At 42.1% G+C, this 14,175-nt stretch overlaps 1 protein-coding gene across 3 annotated transcripts in view; it reads left to right on the forward strand.

Moving 5' to 3' along the window:
* The window catches only part of LOC122540019 (integrin beta-3-like), a 99,762-nt gene that overhangs the window by 63,586 nt on the left and 22,001 nt on the right, over positions 1-14,175 (forward strand). For all 3 annotated transcript variants that reach the window (XR_006309230.1, XM_043675308.1, XM_043675309.1), the window contains exon 11: positions 12,952-13,171. Coding sequence is in view for 2 of the 3 variants with exons in the window: in XM_043675308.1 (XP_043531243.1) it covers positions 12,952-13,171 (220 nt within the window). In the remaining variant the exon portion in view is untranslated. The remainder of the gene's footprint in view (positions 1-12,951; positions 13,172-14,175) is intronic.

Genomic DNA, 14,175 nt, shown 5'->3' on the forward strand with positions numbered 1-14,175 from the left:
CAAGAAAAAGCTTAAAGGTAGAGGTAGATCAAAGAGGACCAATAACTGAAAGCTCCTGTTGGCACAAAAGGTGGTGGAAATGCAGAACTCTCCTTCAAAAAGTGATGGTATAATTGGAACTTTGAAGACTGAGATTGATAGATCTCCGGTCGGGTAAGGGTGTTATCAAATAAAGGACAAAGGTAGCTGAGTAAAGCTGAGGTACCGATCGGCTATGATCTCATTGAATGTTTGAGCAGACGGCTGGCTCTGCTTTCTTTTTGTCTTCCACTTTGTCATGTTATCATTTCCTCATGATGTGATGCTTCATCTCATCACAATCTGTGTTCTTACATTGAGCAATAAACCAAAATGTTTGCCCAGAAGGTATTTTTCACACAAGCCACAACCTTTGCATAACGTGACAGAGAAAATGTTGTCTGTCAAATTAACTAAGCCACCCATATTCAGGCCTACGTCCCTCTGCTCATCTCAACACCCTCTGTTCCTTGTGTTGCTTCCAATTAAACAACTTTTTCAGTACAATCAGCTCCCTAAGATCTTGCTAGAGTGATATTTGTTAAGAAAACAGTTTTTGTTGCTCCGGTCTAACATCATGACTAGCTGTTGTAGACTTTAACACATCTAAATTATAAATGCTTAGGAAATACCAGAACAGGAAATTACGTGCTCAAAATTCTGTATCTGCTAATTGCTTTCCATTCTTCACTCCTTCCTGGAGCTACCTAACTGACTAATCTTGTTGTCCCTCATGGACTTATCCCAAAGATTCTTTCTGAGCTGTTAAATATTACCAAGATCACAGGTTCAGTTCCTGTACTGGACACTATGGCTGTTGCCCTTGTCACAAGATAATGTCTTACCTCAACTTGCATTGTACAGAGAAAACTTGCAAGACTTTACATTATCAGGAAAAGATTGGCAGGTTAAAATTCTGCTCTTTTGTGAAAACAAGGCAGAGCGGTGACCTAATATCAAAAGCTTACATCATTTTAGAGTGCATCCAGAGCCAGTGTTTCATCTTGTGGGGAAAGTACAATTAGAGGATGTTAGCATGAGATAGTCCTCCAGAAGGGGCCTCACTCATTACAGAGAGATGATTAGAGGTGGATTTAACCAGAGGGTCACCACATCTCAGGCGAGGGGAAAGATTGAGAATGAGATTGAGAATGATCATGATAACCTCAGCTGGTGTGGGAATTGAATCCACACTGTTGGTCTCACTCTACATTACAAAGCCCCAGCAAACTCCAAAAGAATTGTGGATGCTGTGAATCACAAACAAAAACAGAAATTGCTGGAAAAGCTCAGCAGGCCTAGCAGCTTCTGTGAAGAGAAGTCAAAAAGTTTTGGGTCTGGTGACCCATCCTCAAGACCTGAAACGTTAACTTTGATTTCTCTTCACAGATGCTGCCAAATCTACTGAGATTTTCCAGCAATTTTGGTTTTTGTCTCCAACAAACACTGATGAGGAATTCAAAAAAACTTCTTTGCCCAAGAGAACATCACAGTACAAGCGGGGGGGGGGGGGAAATCACTGAAGGGAATAGTATAGATACATTCGAGGGGAATCTAGAAACTCTCTGAAGAAAGGAATGGAAGGTTACTATAGTAGATTTACATGAAGATAAATATGAAAAGGCTCAGGTGGAGTATAAACACCAGCATAGGTTAGTTGGACCAAATGGCCTCTTTCATTGCTGTATGTCTGTTGTAATATATTGACACCAAACTGTAATGGACTACTGTAGTCCCAATGCTAATATTTTGTGCAATCCTTCCCGGTCAACACCTCTTCCATTGCAATGTTGCAGCATCTCAGGTACAGTAAGTAGATGCTCAATGCATATGTAACCAGGCTTTGCTAAGTTAGCAATATTTCATCCGTGGGTGAATTACTTTTTGAGCCTGTCATTCTGATCAAGACTGAACATAGAATGACTCAAAAACATATGGTCTTTAAGAAAGATCTACCCTTGATTTGGAAATATTACACAATTCCCATAGAAATATAACTTCAAAACAATTTCAGTGGTGTGTAGAAAGATACAGCATCAGATCGAGCTGTAAACACCTTTCTAATTGTCATTCCTACTGAGCTGGAACATTACATCTGGCCAGAGTATAATGAAACAAGTTACACACCTCACAATGGAATTATTGATATTGCCCCATTTGATACCACGAACAACACGAAAGCTTAACCTTCCATATCAAATGACGTTAGTTATGGACCACAAACAATTAGTGTTTCACAATCAGAGACAGAAATTACTGGAGAATCTCAGCAGGTCTGGCAACATCTGTGGAGACAGAAACAGATTTAACTTTTCGAGTCCAATGATCTTTCTTCAAAACCGCTGAGTTCCTCCAGCAATTTCTGTTTAGATTTCAAATTTCTGATATCCTGCAGTTCGCTATTTATTGTAGTGTTTCACAATATTCAGCAAACTACAGTGCCCCATCCTTAAAGACGTAAGCAAATCATGTTGGTTTAACTTTTGAAGCTCATACTTTCAGGAAGCATCCAGTTTTTATATGTCAGGTACACAGCCTCCATTTGTTCCTCTGACCCCATCAGAATGGAGGTACAACTTTGCCCCCAAAAACCCCAGTAACCATACCGGAACCCAGGTCAAACCAAATAAATTCCTGGTAAAGATCCCATTCAGATCTTGACTGAGCTCCATGTTTCCCACATTCTGGGTTAGAGCCCTCATTCATTTTTGAGATGTTGTCATTTAACCCAACTATCTAAATTCAAAGAGAAAAGAAATTCTCAGGAGCAACTTTCCATTCAAAATACTCATCCAATGTCCACCTGTAAAATATTGTTAAAAGTTATTCTTATGTGGGATTTGAGCACTGATAACTAGACCAGCATTTATTGCCCATGCTCAATTGGAAATACAGTGGTGAGTTATTTTCTTGAACTACTGCAGTCCATCTATTGAAGAAAACCCAATATTGCAGGTTAGCCCAACAACAACTAATGACTCAGATCACTCTCTGTACCATTCTCCTTCAGAAAGAAGTGAGGATGGTCTCTTTAGGATCAATGTGATTCAAAGTTGAAACACCTGACTATTGAAGCTCAGAACCCAAGTTCACCATTTACAATCTGGTACTCAGAAATCCTATGCCAGGACTATACATATTCCTCATTTTGTGATTGACCCCTTAATTTGGTTCACGAAGAGATATATATCATAGAACAGTACAACAGAGAGTCACACCCTGGCACAAAGGAAGATGGCTGTGGTTGCTGGAGGTCAGTTATCTCCACTCTGCAGGTGTTCCTCAGTGTCTTCAGCTGCTCCATTACTAGCCAGAAATGGGAATGTTCGTTGATGATTGCACAATGTTCAGCAATGTTTGTAACATCTCAGTTACTGAATTAGTCCATGTCCAAATGCAGCAAGATCTGTACAATATCCAGTTTTGGGCTGACAAGTGGCAAGTAACACTTGGTCTGCACAAGTGCCAGGCAAAACCCATCTCCAACAAGAGACAGCACCTTCCAAACCCACAACCACTACATAAGGACAAGAAGGACGAGGATAGCAGATACATGCGAACACTATCACTTGCAGGTCCCTTTCCAAACCACATTTCATCCTGATTTCATTGTCGCTGGGTCAGAACCCTGGAGCTGTCTCCCTAACAACATTGTAAGTCTGTCTACAACAAATAGACTGTAGTGATTTTGGGAGGCAGCCAACCATCACAACAAACGCCAAGCCACATTTCCCACATCTGGGGAGTATGTTTAAAAAAAACCATTCAGATTGGTACCAGCTCTTCCAAAGAGCAAGCACTTAGTCCTACTCTCCTTCAAGTGTATATCCAATTCCCTCTTGAAGGTCATGATTGAATCTGTTTCCAACATGCTATCAGGTTCCAAATTGACACCTTTTCTTTTCCTCATGTCTTCTTGGTCCTTTCATCTATTACCTTTAATCTATGATCTCTGGTTACTGACCTGTCAGCCAATTCCTCTTTATTTAGTCTATCCAAAGCCTACGAGATTTTAAACACCACCGGCCCAATCAAATCTTCCCTTAAATGCTGCTGCTTACAAGAGAACAATCAAACTTCCTCTACTCTTTCCACATAGTTATAGCCTCTCACCCCTGACATCACTCTAGTAAATCTCAACTGGATGTTCCTCTTAAACAATAGGACCAAGAAAACAGCAGGTGATATTACCATGATCTAAGTGACCCAGAATGTTTTGGAGAAGCTCAGCAAATTTGACAGAATCTGGTATGACGTTTCTTCAAACTCGAAGGGTTAACTCTATTTCTCTCTCCACAGATCCTGCCAGACCTAGCTGAAATTCCCCAGCATTTTCTGGGTTTATTCCTGCTCTCCAGCATCCATCATACTTTGCTTTTATTTTGTTAGAACCACATTTGAAGTCAGGGATCCTAAGCCTTTCAAAACTGAAGTGTGCCCCTTTGAGGAGAGATTATGTGCTTCATTTTTTTTCTTTATTCTTCCACGGGATGTTGGCATTGCTGGCTCAGCCAACATGTGGTTACCCATCCATAGTTGCCCTTGAGATTGTGGTGGTGAGTTACTTTATGAACCACTGCAGTCCAATGGACCAGACTAAAGTTCCAGGATTTTGACATCTGTACATAGCAAAAATATGTGCATGAGACAAACCTGTATGTCTAAGTACAGCCTGATATGTTGATAGATGCTGTACTGATCAAAAGATTTGTATAGTCATTGTAACATCCTCATTCATAAAATTAGGTCTCCAGCCTTCTCCACAATATGTCATATGGGAGGAGAGTAACTTTAATGGAGCAGGCATTCGGACTGGCCTGAGAATTAATTCATCTACAGTTGGCACAGACTCTGCAAAGTCTACCCATTGATGTTCTGTTTATCCAGTACCAAATATCTGGCATCAAAATGAATTAGAAAAATGAGAATTTCCCTGAAGTGAACCATCCCTATCATGCCACAACCCCAGTATATCTATTGGCTGGAGGCAATTCCAGCCTAAAATTCTTGGAAGATGAATCAACATTTAACACATTGTGACTTACAAAATAAAATTTAGCCAGTGCTATTTTTAGAGTTCTTTTTTTAAACTCTGTGGGTTGTGTGCTTTTTCTCCTCTGTTTAGTCATTCCACCCTATCAGGATTGAGGAACACACATATTTGTGAGAACAGAGTGAAGCAGAATATCAACCCATTTGGTATAAAGGGAAGTTAAATAACAGATGGTGATGCTCGATCAAAAATGGAAGAGAAATATTCTTGAGAAGCATAAACATCCGCACAGAGCAATTGGTGTGAGCCTGTTTGCACTGTAAATTCTACATAAAAAACAAATTGAGCTCCAATTCTGGAGAAGAAGTGAAGATTCTCAAACATTTATGGCAGTAAAACACTCAGGCAGGGCCAAAGGCCACGACAAACCATCTCTTAGTCTGCTAACATGAGCTACCACTAAAATAACTCATTAGTATTAATGGGTACCTCTGTCTCTCTATTTGTTTATGAGATGTGAATGTCACTGTCAAGGTTAGCATTTGGTCACTGACCAGTAATCGCCCTTGAACTGAGTGCTTGCCTTAACCATTTCAGAGAGCAGTTCAGTGTCCGGAGCAGGCTGTTGATCACATGGACAGAATCCTCCTGGTCCTCACCTTCCACCCCATCAACCTTCGTATACGTCATCCTCTGCCATTTCCACCACCTACAAACGGATCCTACCACCATAGATACATTTCTCTCCCCACCCCAATCTGCGTTCCGTAAAGACCATTCCTTCCGCGACTCCTTTGTCAGGTCTACGCCCGCCCCCGCCCCTCCCCCCCCCTCCCCCACCAACCCACCCTCCCTTCCCAGCACCTTCCCCTACCACCACAGGAATTACAAGACCTGCGCCCACACCTCTCCCCTCACCTCCATCCAAGGTCCCAAAGGAGCCGTCCACATTCATCAGAGTTTTACCTGCACTTCCACGCATGTTATTTACTGTATCCATTGCTCCTGATGTGGTCTCCTGTACATTGGGAAGACAGGACGCCTACTCGCAGAGAGCTTCAGAGAACATCTCTGAACACCCACACCAACCAACCCCACCACCCTGTTGCTGAACACTTCAACTCTCCCTTCCACTTCACCAAGGTCATGCTGGGCTTCCTCCATCACCAAACCCTAACCACCCGATGTCTGGAGGAAGAACACCTCATCTTCCACCTTGGGACCCTCCAACCAATCAATGTCGATTTCACCAGTTTCCTCATTCCCCTCCCCCCACCTTATCCCAGATCCAACCTTCCAACTTGGAACCATCCTCATAATCTGTCCTACCTGTCCATCCTCCTTCCCACCTATCCGCTCCACCCTCTGCTCTGACCTATCACCATTAACCCCACCTTCATCCACCTATCGCACTCTCAGCTACCTTTCCCCCAGCCCTACCCCCCACCTCCCATTTATCTCCCCTCTCCCTTGATTCACAAGCCTCATTCCTGATGAAAGGCTTTTGCCCGAAACATCAATTCTTCTGCTCTTCGGATGCTGCCTGACCTGCTGTGCTTTTCCAGCACCACACTCTCAACTGCAGATCACATGGTCAACTTCAATATTACAACAAGAGTAAGAAAAGTCAACCTCATTGTGGTTCTTGAGCCACGTGTAGGCTAGACCAGGCAAATAATAGCACAAGCACCACAATGGTGCTCATGTTGTTTATTGTCAAAGTGGGAGATAGAAAAAAGTTTTTAAAAATTAAAATAAGTGCAGATTTGGCAGGTGGGCTTGTGCAATCAAATCCCTATAGTGTGGAACAGGCCCTTCAGCCCAACAAGTCCACACCGACCGTCTAAAGAGTATCCCTCCTAAATCCATTCCCCTACTCAATTCCTCTAACTAATACATCCCTGAATACTATGGGAAATTTAGCAAGGCCAATTCACCTAAACTGCACATCTTTGGATTGTGGGAGGAAACCCATGCAGACACTGGGAGAATGTACAAACGCCTCACAGATAGAAGCTGGAATTGAACCTGGGTCCATGGCACTGCAAGGCAGCAGTGCCAACCACTGAGCTACCATGTCACTAGGAATCCAGATTTCAGTATCTGTATAAGTGCCATATCCTACAAGCTGGGCTTGTATCTTCTGAAGTTTGGAAAAGGAAAAGTGACATGATTGAAATATAAAAAGTCCTGAGTGATTTTGGCAGGACAGAGGTGGAGAGGATGATTCCTCTTGAAGGAGTATGGGATTACACTTTCAAAATACAAGTTTGCCAATTTTAAGACAAAGATGAAGAGAATTTTCTTTATTAGAGAGTACTGTGTCTTTGGAATGGTCTTAAAAGAGATAGAGTTAGATAGCACAGTAATGAATGTGGTTGTGCAGTGATCAAATCGGTTAAGATTTTTTTCAACGACAGAAAAGACTTGAGGAGCTGAGTGGCCTTCTCTTTATCTCCTGTTCTATTTCTTAATGCCATCATAGTAGCAAGAGATAAGGCTATTCTGCCCCTTGGGCCTGTTCCACTATTCAGCCAGACTGTAACTGATCTGTACCTCAACCCTCCTTTGTTCTTAATACCAATCGCTTAAAGAAATCTGTCTATCTCTATTTTAATAGTTCAATTAACCCCACCGTGTCTACAACCTTCTTTGGCAGAGGAGTTCCAAATTTTCAAAACCCTTTGTGTGAAAAGGTGTGTCCTCTTTTCCCTCCTGAGTAAATTGGCTATAATTTTAAGATAGTAGCCCCTCGTACTGCACTCTGCCACAAGAGTTACTCAATTTTTAAAAAATTATTTTAAATGCTAAAATTAAGATATTGATTCTCAAACATTTTTGCCCGTAAAACAGGGCAAAAGGCCAATTCAGACCATCTCTTGGCCCACTCACATGAGCTGCCACAAAATAACTCATTAGTATTAATGGGTACCAGCTTGGGCCAAAGGGCCTGCCTCCATGCTGTAGGAGTCTATGACTCTATTGTACCTCTCTTTCTCTTTATTTTTTTCATGAGATATTGGCCTCACTGTTGAGGTCAGCATTTGTCACCAACCTGTAATAGCCCTTGAACTAAGTTTGCCTTAGTCATTTCAGAGAGCAGTACAGTGTCCATGGCAGAATGCCGACCATATGGTCAACTTCAACACTTCAACACAACTAGGAAGAGCCAACCACGTTGTGGCTCTTGAGTCACATTTAAGGTATACCAAGACAAACAAAAAACAAAAAATAACTGGAGAAACTCAGTAGGTCTGGCAGTATCTATGGAGAGAGAAATAGAGTTAACATTTTGAGTCTAATATGACTCTCTTCAGAACTTCTGAGGATAGCAGCAATGTCCATCACTAAAGGACATTAGCAAACAAAATGGGTTTTTACAACAGTTGACAATAATTGTCACCATAACTGAGCCTAACTTTTAAGTCAAGATGACTGACTTCAATTTACCAGCTGCTACATGGGATTTGGATCCACTTCCCCCAGAACATTAACCTGGGCCTCTGGAGTATTAATGTTGAGAGTGTGGTGCTGGAAAAGCACAGCTGGTCAGGCAGCATCCGAGGAGCAGGAGAATTGACATTTTGGGCAAGAGCCCTTCATCAGGAAAACTCCCAGCATCAGGAAAACCTCAGCATTCTCCCCTCATGCATCTGCAGTCCTCACTTTCTCCTCTGGATTATTAATTCCAGTTCTTTCTTGACCGAATTTATGGAAACTGTAAATACTACACTGATTTTTCAGCACTAAATGCTAACAATTTATAAAATTTGCTACAAAATGTAAGTAAATTATTAACCAATACTGGACATGCAAATATATAAAAATTATATCAAATAATAATACTGCAAGAGAATACATTTATTTCAATTTTTAGAAATGTTATAAATTCACCACAATAATTTTCTCAGAACTATTTACCTTACATTGATATTAACAGAATATCACAGAATCAATCAACAGAAACATCAATCTAATTCAGAAATGACATCATTATTTTATGCACTAATGATGTCTCGTGATGCTTGCAGAGCACTGTCTAGATCTGTCTAGCTTGTCGTCATGAGAGTTATGGAAATAAAAGTTCCAGCTTGTTCTCTCACAGCCTAAATTTCAAAACTTAGGGGATTTGAAGACACCCAGGTCCAGTCCTGTCCTGTACCTATCCAGAGTCCATTGGCTTGCATTCCCAAACAGTACTAAAGGGCCATTTTAATGAGCACACATTTTTAGTAAAGAGACCCAAAGTATGTGGCAAGACATTTCAAGCCCATTATCTGATGGTGCCCATCCAATTAATAAGTGCCTGTGACAATTAGAAATTCACTCCAAAAAACCTGAAACAGAATATTCTGAACAATAATAGCTGTTTTTCAGACAAGAATCTGGAGAGGAATGAAAAGCAGGTGGGCAAATGAGGGGCAAGGAAGAAAAAGGCTTGGGAAAAAGAGGGGAGGAGTTGAGAAGCCAGTCAATGTTTTGGGTAGAGATTGCAATCAGAACTGGATAGGAAAGGTAAGTTTTATGGAAACTGAACAGAATAAAAGGACAAGAAAAGCAAAGGTTGCAGGCCAGAAAAGCCAACTAATATTGAATTTCCTGTTTTTGTTTGGTTAACCCAGTTGCCTAACTCGGTGAAACCATCTTTGTGTTTACTCAATAGGTTATGATTCACCCACTACTGAGTGTACACTTCCTTTTCATGGAGACACAGCCCATTTCCCCAAACCCAGAGAATATACCCACAGTCTGACAACTGTTAAGAGTTAGCAACACCCAAGTTAAATAAGTTGCAAATCATACTACATTCTTAGATTAGGAAGGAGGGTGGGTTGACAGCTCACAGGGTTGTCCACAGGTCATGCATAGTCAACATAGTCCCAGGAGACCATACAGCTGCTCTCTCATTAGAGAGAAATAACTGATGGGGGTTTAAATTGAGATCACCATGCCTCAGATTAGGGGAGAGATTGAGAAGGAGAGTCATACAGCACGGTCCTTCATGTTAACCTTAGTCAGTATAAAAATTGAACCTGCACACTTGGTATTACTTACATTTCACACCAGCTAAATGAGCTAACCGACCCCCATATGCAACCCTGCATAGCTATATACAAGCAAGTGAACAATAAGAGAAATAAGACACCTTTTTAACTATGTATATTAGAACAGAATATTAGTTTAAATGGGATATTGAAGAATGGCTATGAATGGCCTCTCTATTATTCAGGTGAAAATGAGGACTGCAGGTGCTGGAGATTAGAGCCGAGAGTGTGGTGTTGGGAAAGCACAGCTGGTCAGGCAGCATCTGAGGAGCAGGAAAATTGACGTTTCGGGCAAAAGCCCTTCATGAGAAACATTGATTTTCCTGCTCCTCGGATGCTGCCTGACTTACTATCTATCTTTTACTCTTTTCCTTTAAGTAAATTTATTCTGGAAAGTAAAGTTTAACAATACTGAATATGAACAATTTGTAAGGTGGTCCTGTCGTGACTGTGTTTGTGGCTTTGGTCTGCTGGTTCTAAACATTCCTCCCTCATGATTAGGTCTGTTGTAGACTCATTGATAGAGATTGATGACTGCGATTGATCCGTAACCCTGTAATGTTTGTCCCATATGGTCCCATGAGAGAAGTAGGTATTGGTCATTTCTAATCTAGCAATTCCCTGTTCTCTTTCCTTCATTCACTCTCGTTTTTCATATTCCAGAATTCTTTTGACCTTGTTTTCTCGCATGTTCCCATTCTGCCTGCTGTCTCTTTCTTTCTCTCTCTTCCTTTTCGTCCTTGATTATTTCCTCCATCTTGTTCTTTCTCTTCCAACTAATGCACTGTTCTATGCCACTTCCCATACTCTGTTTCCTCCTATATTTGGTGTTTTTTCTCCAGCATGTCCTTTATATTATTGAAAGAGGATAGGGTGTAGTGTGGTGGCCCATGGGGTGTGGAAGATGAGTGCCAGATTAGCATTGTTTGTGGGCAATTAGAGCAAAGGAATGTCAAAAATAGAAGCAGGAGTGTATAATTTGGTCCTGCTCCACTCCTCTGTACAAACATGGCTGACCTTGAGCTTCAAATCCACGTGTGTCCATTCCTACATCTCTCAATTCCCTATGAAATCAAAAATCTGGTCTATACCAGCTTTAAATATATTTAACAAAGGAGAACCACAATCCTTTAGGGGTACAGAATTCCAAATTGTCACAATCCTTAGAGTGAAGTAATTTCTCCACATTTCAGTCCTAACTGATCAGATGCTTATACTGGGACTATGCCTCCAAGTTCCGGTATTCCCCAGCCAGAGAGAGCATTTTCAAGGCCCATCTCGATCTTCAATAAGATCACCTCCCATTCTTCTAAACTCCAGATATAGGTCCAATTTCTTCAGCCTCTCATCATTGGAAAATGTCTCAGGCCAGGCACCAGTCTGTACTGCTTCCAACTGAATGCATTCATTCTTCCTTAAATACAGAACAAAGACCACACAAAACTGCATACAGTATTCCAGGTGTGGTCTCACCAAACCTCAGCTTAATTGTAACAAGACTGCTTTGCTCTTGTGCTATTATCGCATTGCATTGGGGAGGTGGTGGCCGAGTGGTATTGTCGCTGGATTGTTAATTCAGAGAACCAGGTAATATTCTGGGATCTGAGTTTGAATCCCATCACAGCAGATGGTGGAATTTGAATTCAATAAAAATCAGGCATCAGGAGTCTAATGATGGTTCACTAATGCCCCTTAGGGATGGAAACTCGAATCCTTTCCTAGTCTGCCCTATGTGTGACTCCAGACCCACAGTGGAGAAAGTGAGGTCTGCAGATGCTGGAGATCAAAGTTGAAACTTTATTGCTGGAACAGCACAGCAGGTCAGGCAGCATCCAGGGAACAGGAGATTCGACGTTTCGGGCACAGGCCCTTCTTCAGGAATGAGCAGAGAGTGTTCAGCAGGAGAAACTCTCTGCTCATTCCTGAAGAAGGGCCTGTGCCCGAAACGTCGAATCTCCTGTTCCCTGGATGCTGCCTGACCTGCTGTGCTGTTCCAGCAATAAAGTTTCAACTCCAGACCCACAGTAATGTGGTTGATTCCTAATTGCCCTCTGGGCAATTAGGGATGGGCAATGAATGCTGACCTAGCCAGTGATGCCCTCAACCTGAATAGAAAAAAAGATAAAGGCCAATACGAATTGCTTGCTGCACCTGTATGGCACGCTGTGTGTTCCTTGATTGTAAGAATATTCATCAAACTCAACATTTAGAAGTTGTTGACATGAATTATGAGTAGCTGAGGCCTCAACACCGATCCTTTCAGCAGTTGGCAAGTCACAGCCTGAGATTGAGATTGGCTCAATTTATCCGCACACTCTTTCAATAATATAAAGGATGTGGGAGAAAAACCACCAAGCGTACATGGAAACAGAATATGGGAAGTGGTCTACAACAATCCATTTGTTGAAAGAGAAAGTACAAGATGGAGGGAGTGATCAAGAACAAAAAGGACGAGGGAGAAAGAAAAAGACTCCAGGGAGAATAGGAGAATGTGAGAGAAAACAAAAGATCAAAAGAATTAAGGAAATTGAAAAAAGAGAATATAACAAGACTGCAGGAGAGGATGAGAAAATCAAAGAAAGAGAAAAGGGATTTGCTAGATGGGAAATACCCCACTTCTCTCATTTTCTTTCATCCTGGTACCCACATGGGACAAACGTAACTGAGTTAGTGAACGATCGCAATCATCAATCTCTCTCAATGATTCTACAACGTTGTGCTTCCAATGTGTTAAGCGATCCTCTATCGATGCATACATATTTTGAAAAATCCATGAGCCCTTTCCCCGTGCATGAACCTTTTGTGTGCCACCATATTACATGCGTTTTGAAAGTCTATGTTACTTCTACAATGTCTGTGGCTCTGACCCTCACTGTCATTCTTCATTCACCACAGGGAACGGCAGGTGTGAGTGCGGAGAGTGCAAGTGTTTCCCAGATTGGACCGACAGATACTGCAACTGCACCATCAAGACTGACAACTGTGTGCCCGCTTTCGGGCTGATCTGCAATGGGCGAGGTCACTGCGAATGTGGGAAGTGTGTTTGCACTGGTGGAGCATTCGGAGACCAATGTGAGAAATGTCCCACCTGCCCAGATGCCTGCTCCTTCAAAAGGTGAGTCCAGATTTCCCCATCACTCCCACAGCTCATCAAGCAGCTTGGACGAAAGGCAGTGAAATTGGTGCAGTTTCTCCATATTCCACTGCATTCCACTTTCCAATTACAGGCTTGACTGCCATTCACACTCTGAGTTCATCCTGAAGGGGAGAATGGGGAATTTGCCCATCTTGGTTGGGGTGATTAGAAGGAAGGACGATATTTGATCCAGAGGCTTCTATTCGCTGTGGCTAAGTGGTAACACTCATCTCTGAACCCACAAGTTTAAATCTCATTACAGAAACCTGAACTCAACATCTCAGCTAAACTTCCTGCACAACACCGAGAGAGTGCTACATTTGTCAGGGGAGGTTGTCTCCAAATTGAAACTGTATTTGCCCTCTTTGGTGTTTGTCAAAGATTTCATGCCACTAGTTTGAAGAAGAATAAGGGGAATAGGATGCCCTGAGCCCATATTTATGTTTCGTCAACAACACTAAAATAAATGATGTAATTATTATATTGAATCAAATTGGCTAATGTTGAGGGCATCTGAGAGACCACATCTAAAGTATTGTGTATAATATTGGTCTCCTTATTTAAGGAAGAGTGTAAATATGTTAGAAACAGTTTATCAGACTAATACCTGGAATCGATGAGCTGTCTAATGTGGAAAAATTGGATAGGCTAGGCTCACACTTAATGGGGTGAAGAAGAGTAAGAGCCCTGCCGAGTTTTCACCATCCCTCCAGACCTCCCCCTCACTGAGGACGAACGATCAGTCCTCAGCAAAGGACTCACCTTCATCCCCGCATCAATGAATTTAATACACGCCGTGACATCGAACAATTCTTCCGACGCCTCCGCCTCCGAGCTTACTTTCACAATCAGGATTCCCGCCCACCTTCTGAGGATCCCTTCACCCACCTCCAACACACTGCATCCACCTGGACACCCCGCGCTGGCCTATTACCTGCCCTCGACCTCTTCATTTCCAACTGCCGCCGGGACATTAACCGCCT

The sequence above is a fragment of the Chiloscyllium plagiosum genome, chromosome 33 (assembly GCF_004010195.1).
Source record: "Chiloscyllium plagiosum isolate BGI_BamShark_2017 chromosome 33, ASM401019v2, whole genome shotgun sequence".
In the NCBI taxonomy this organism is placed as follows: domain Eukaryota; kingdom Metazoa; phylum Chordata; class Chondrichthyes; order Orectolobiformes; family Hemiscylliidae; genus Chiloscyllium; species Chiloscyllium plagiosum.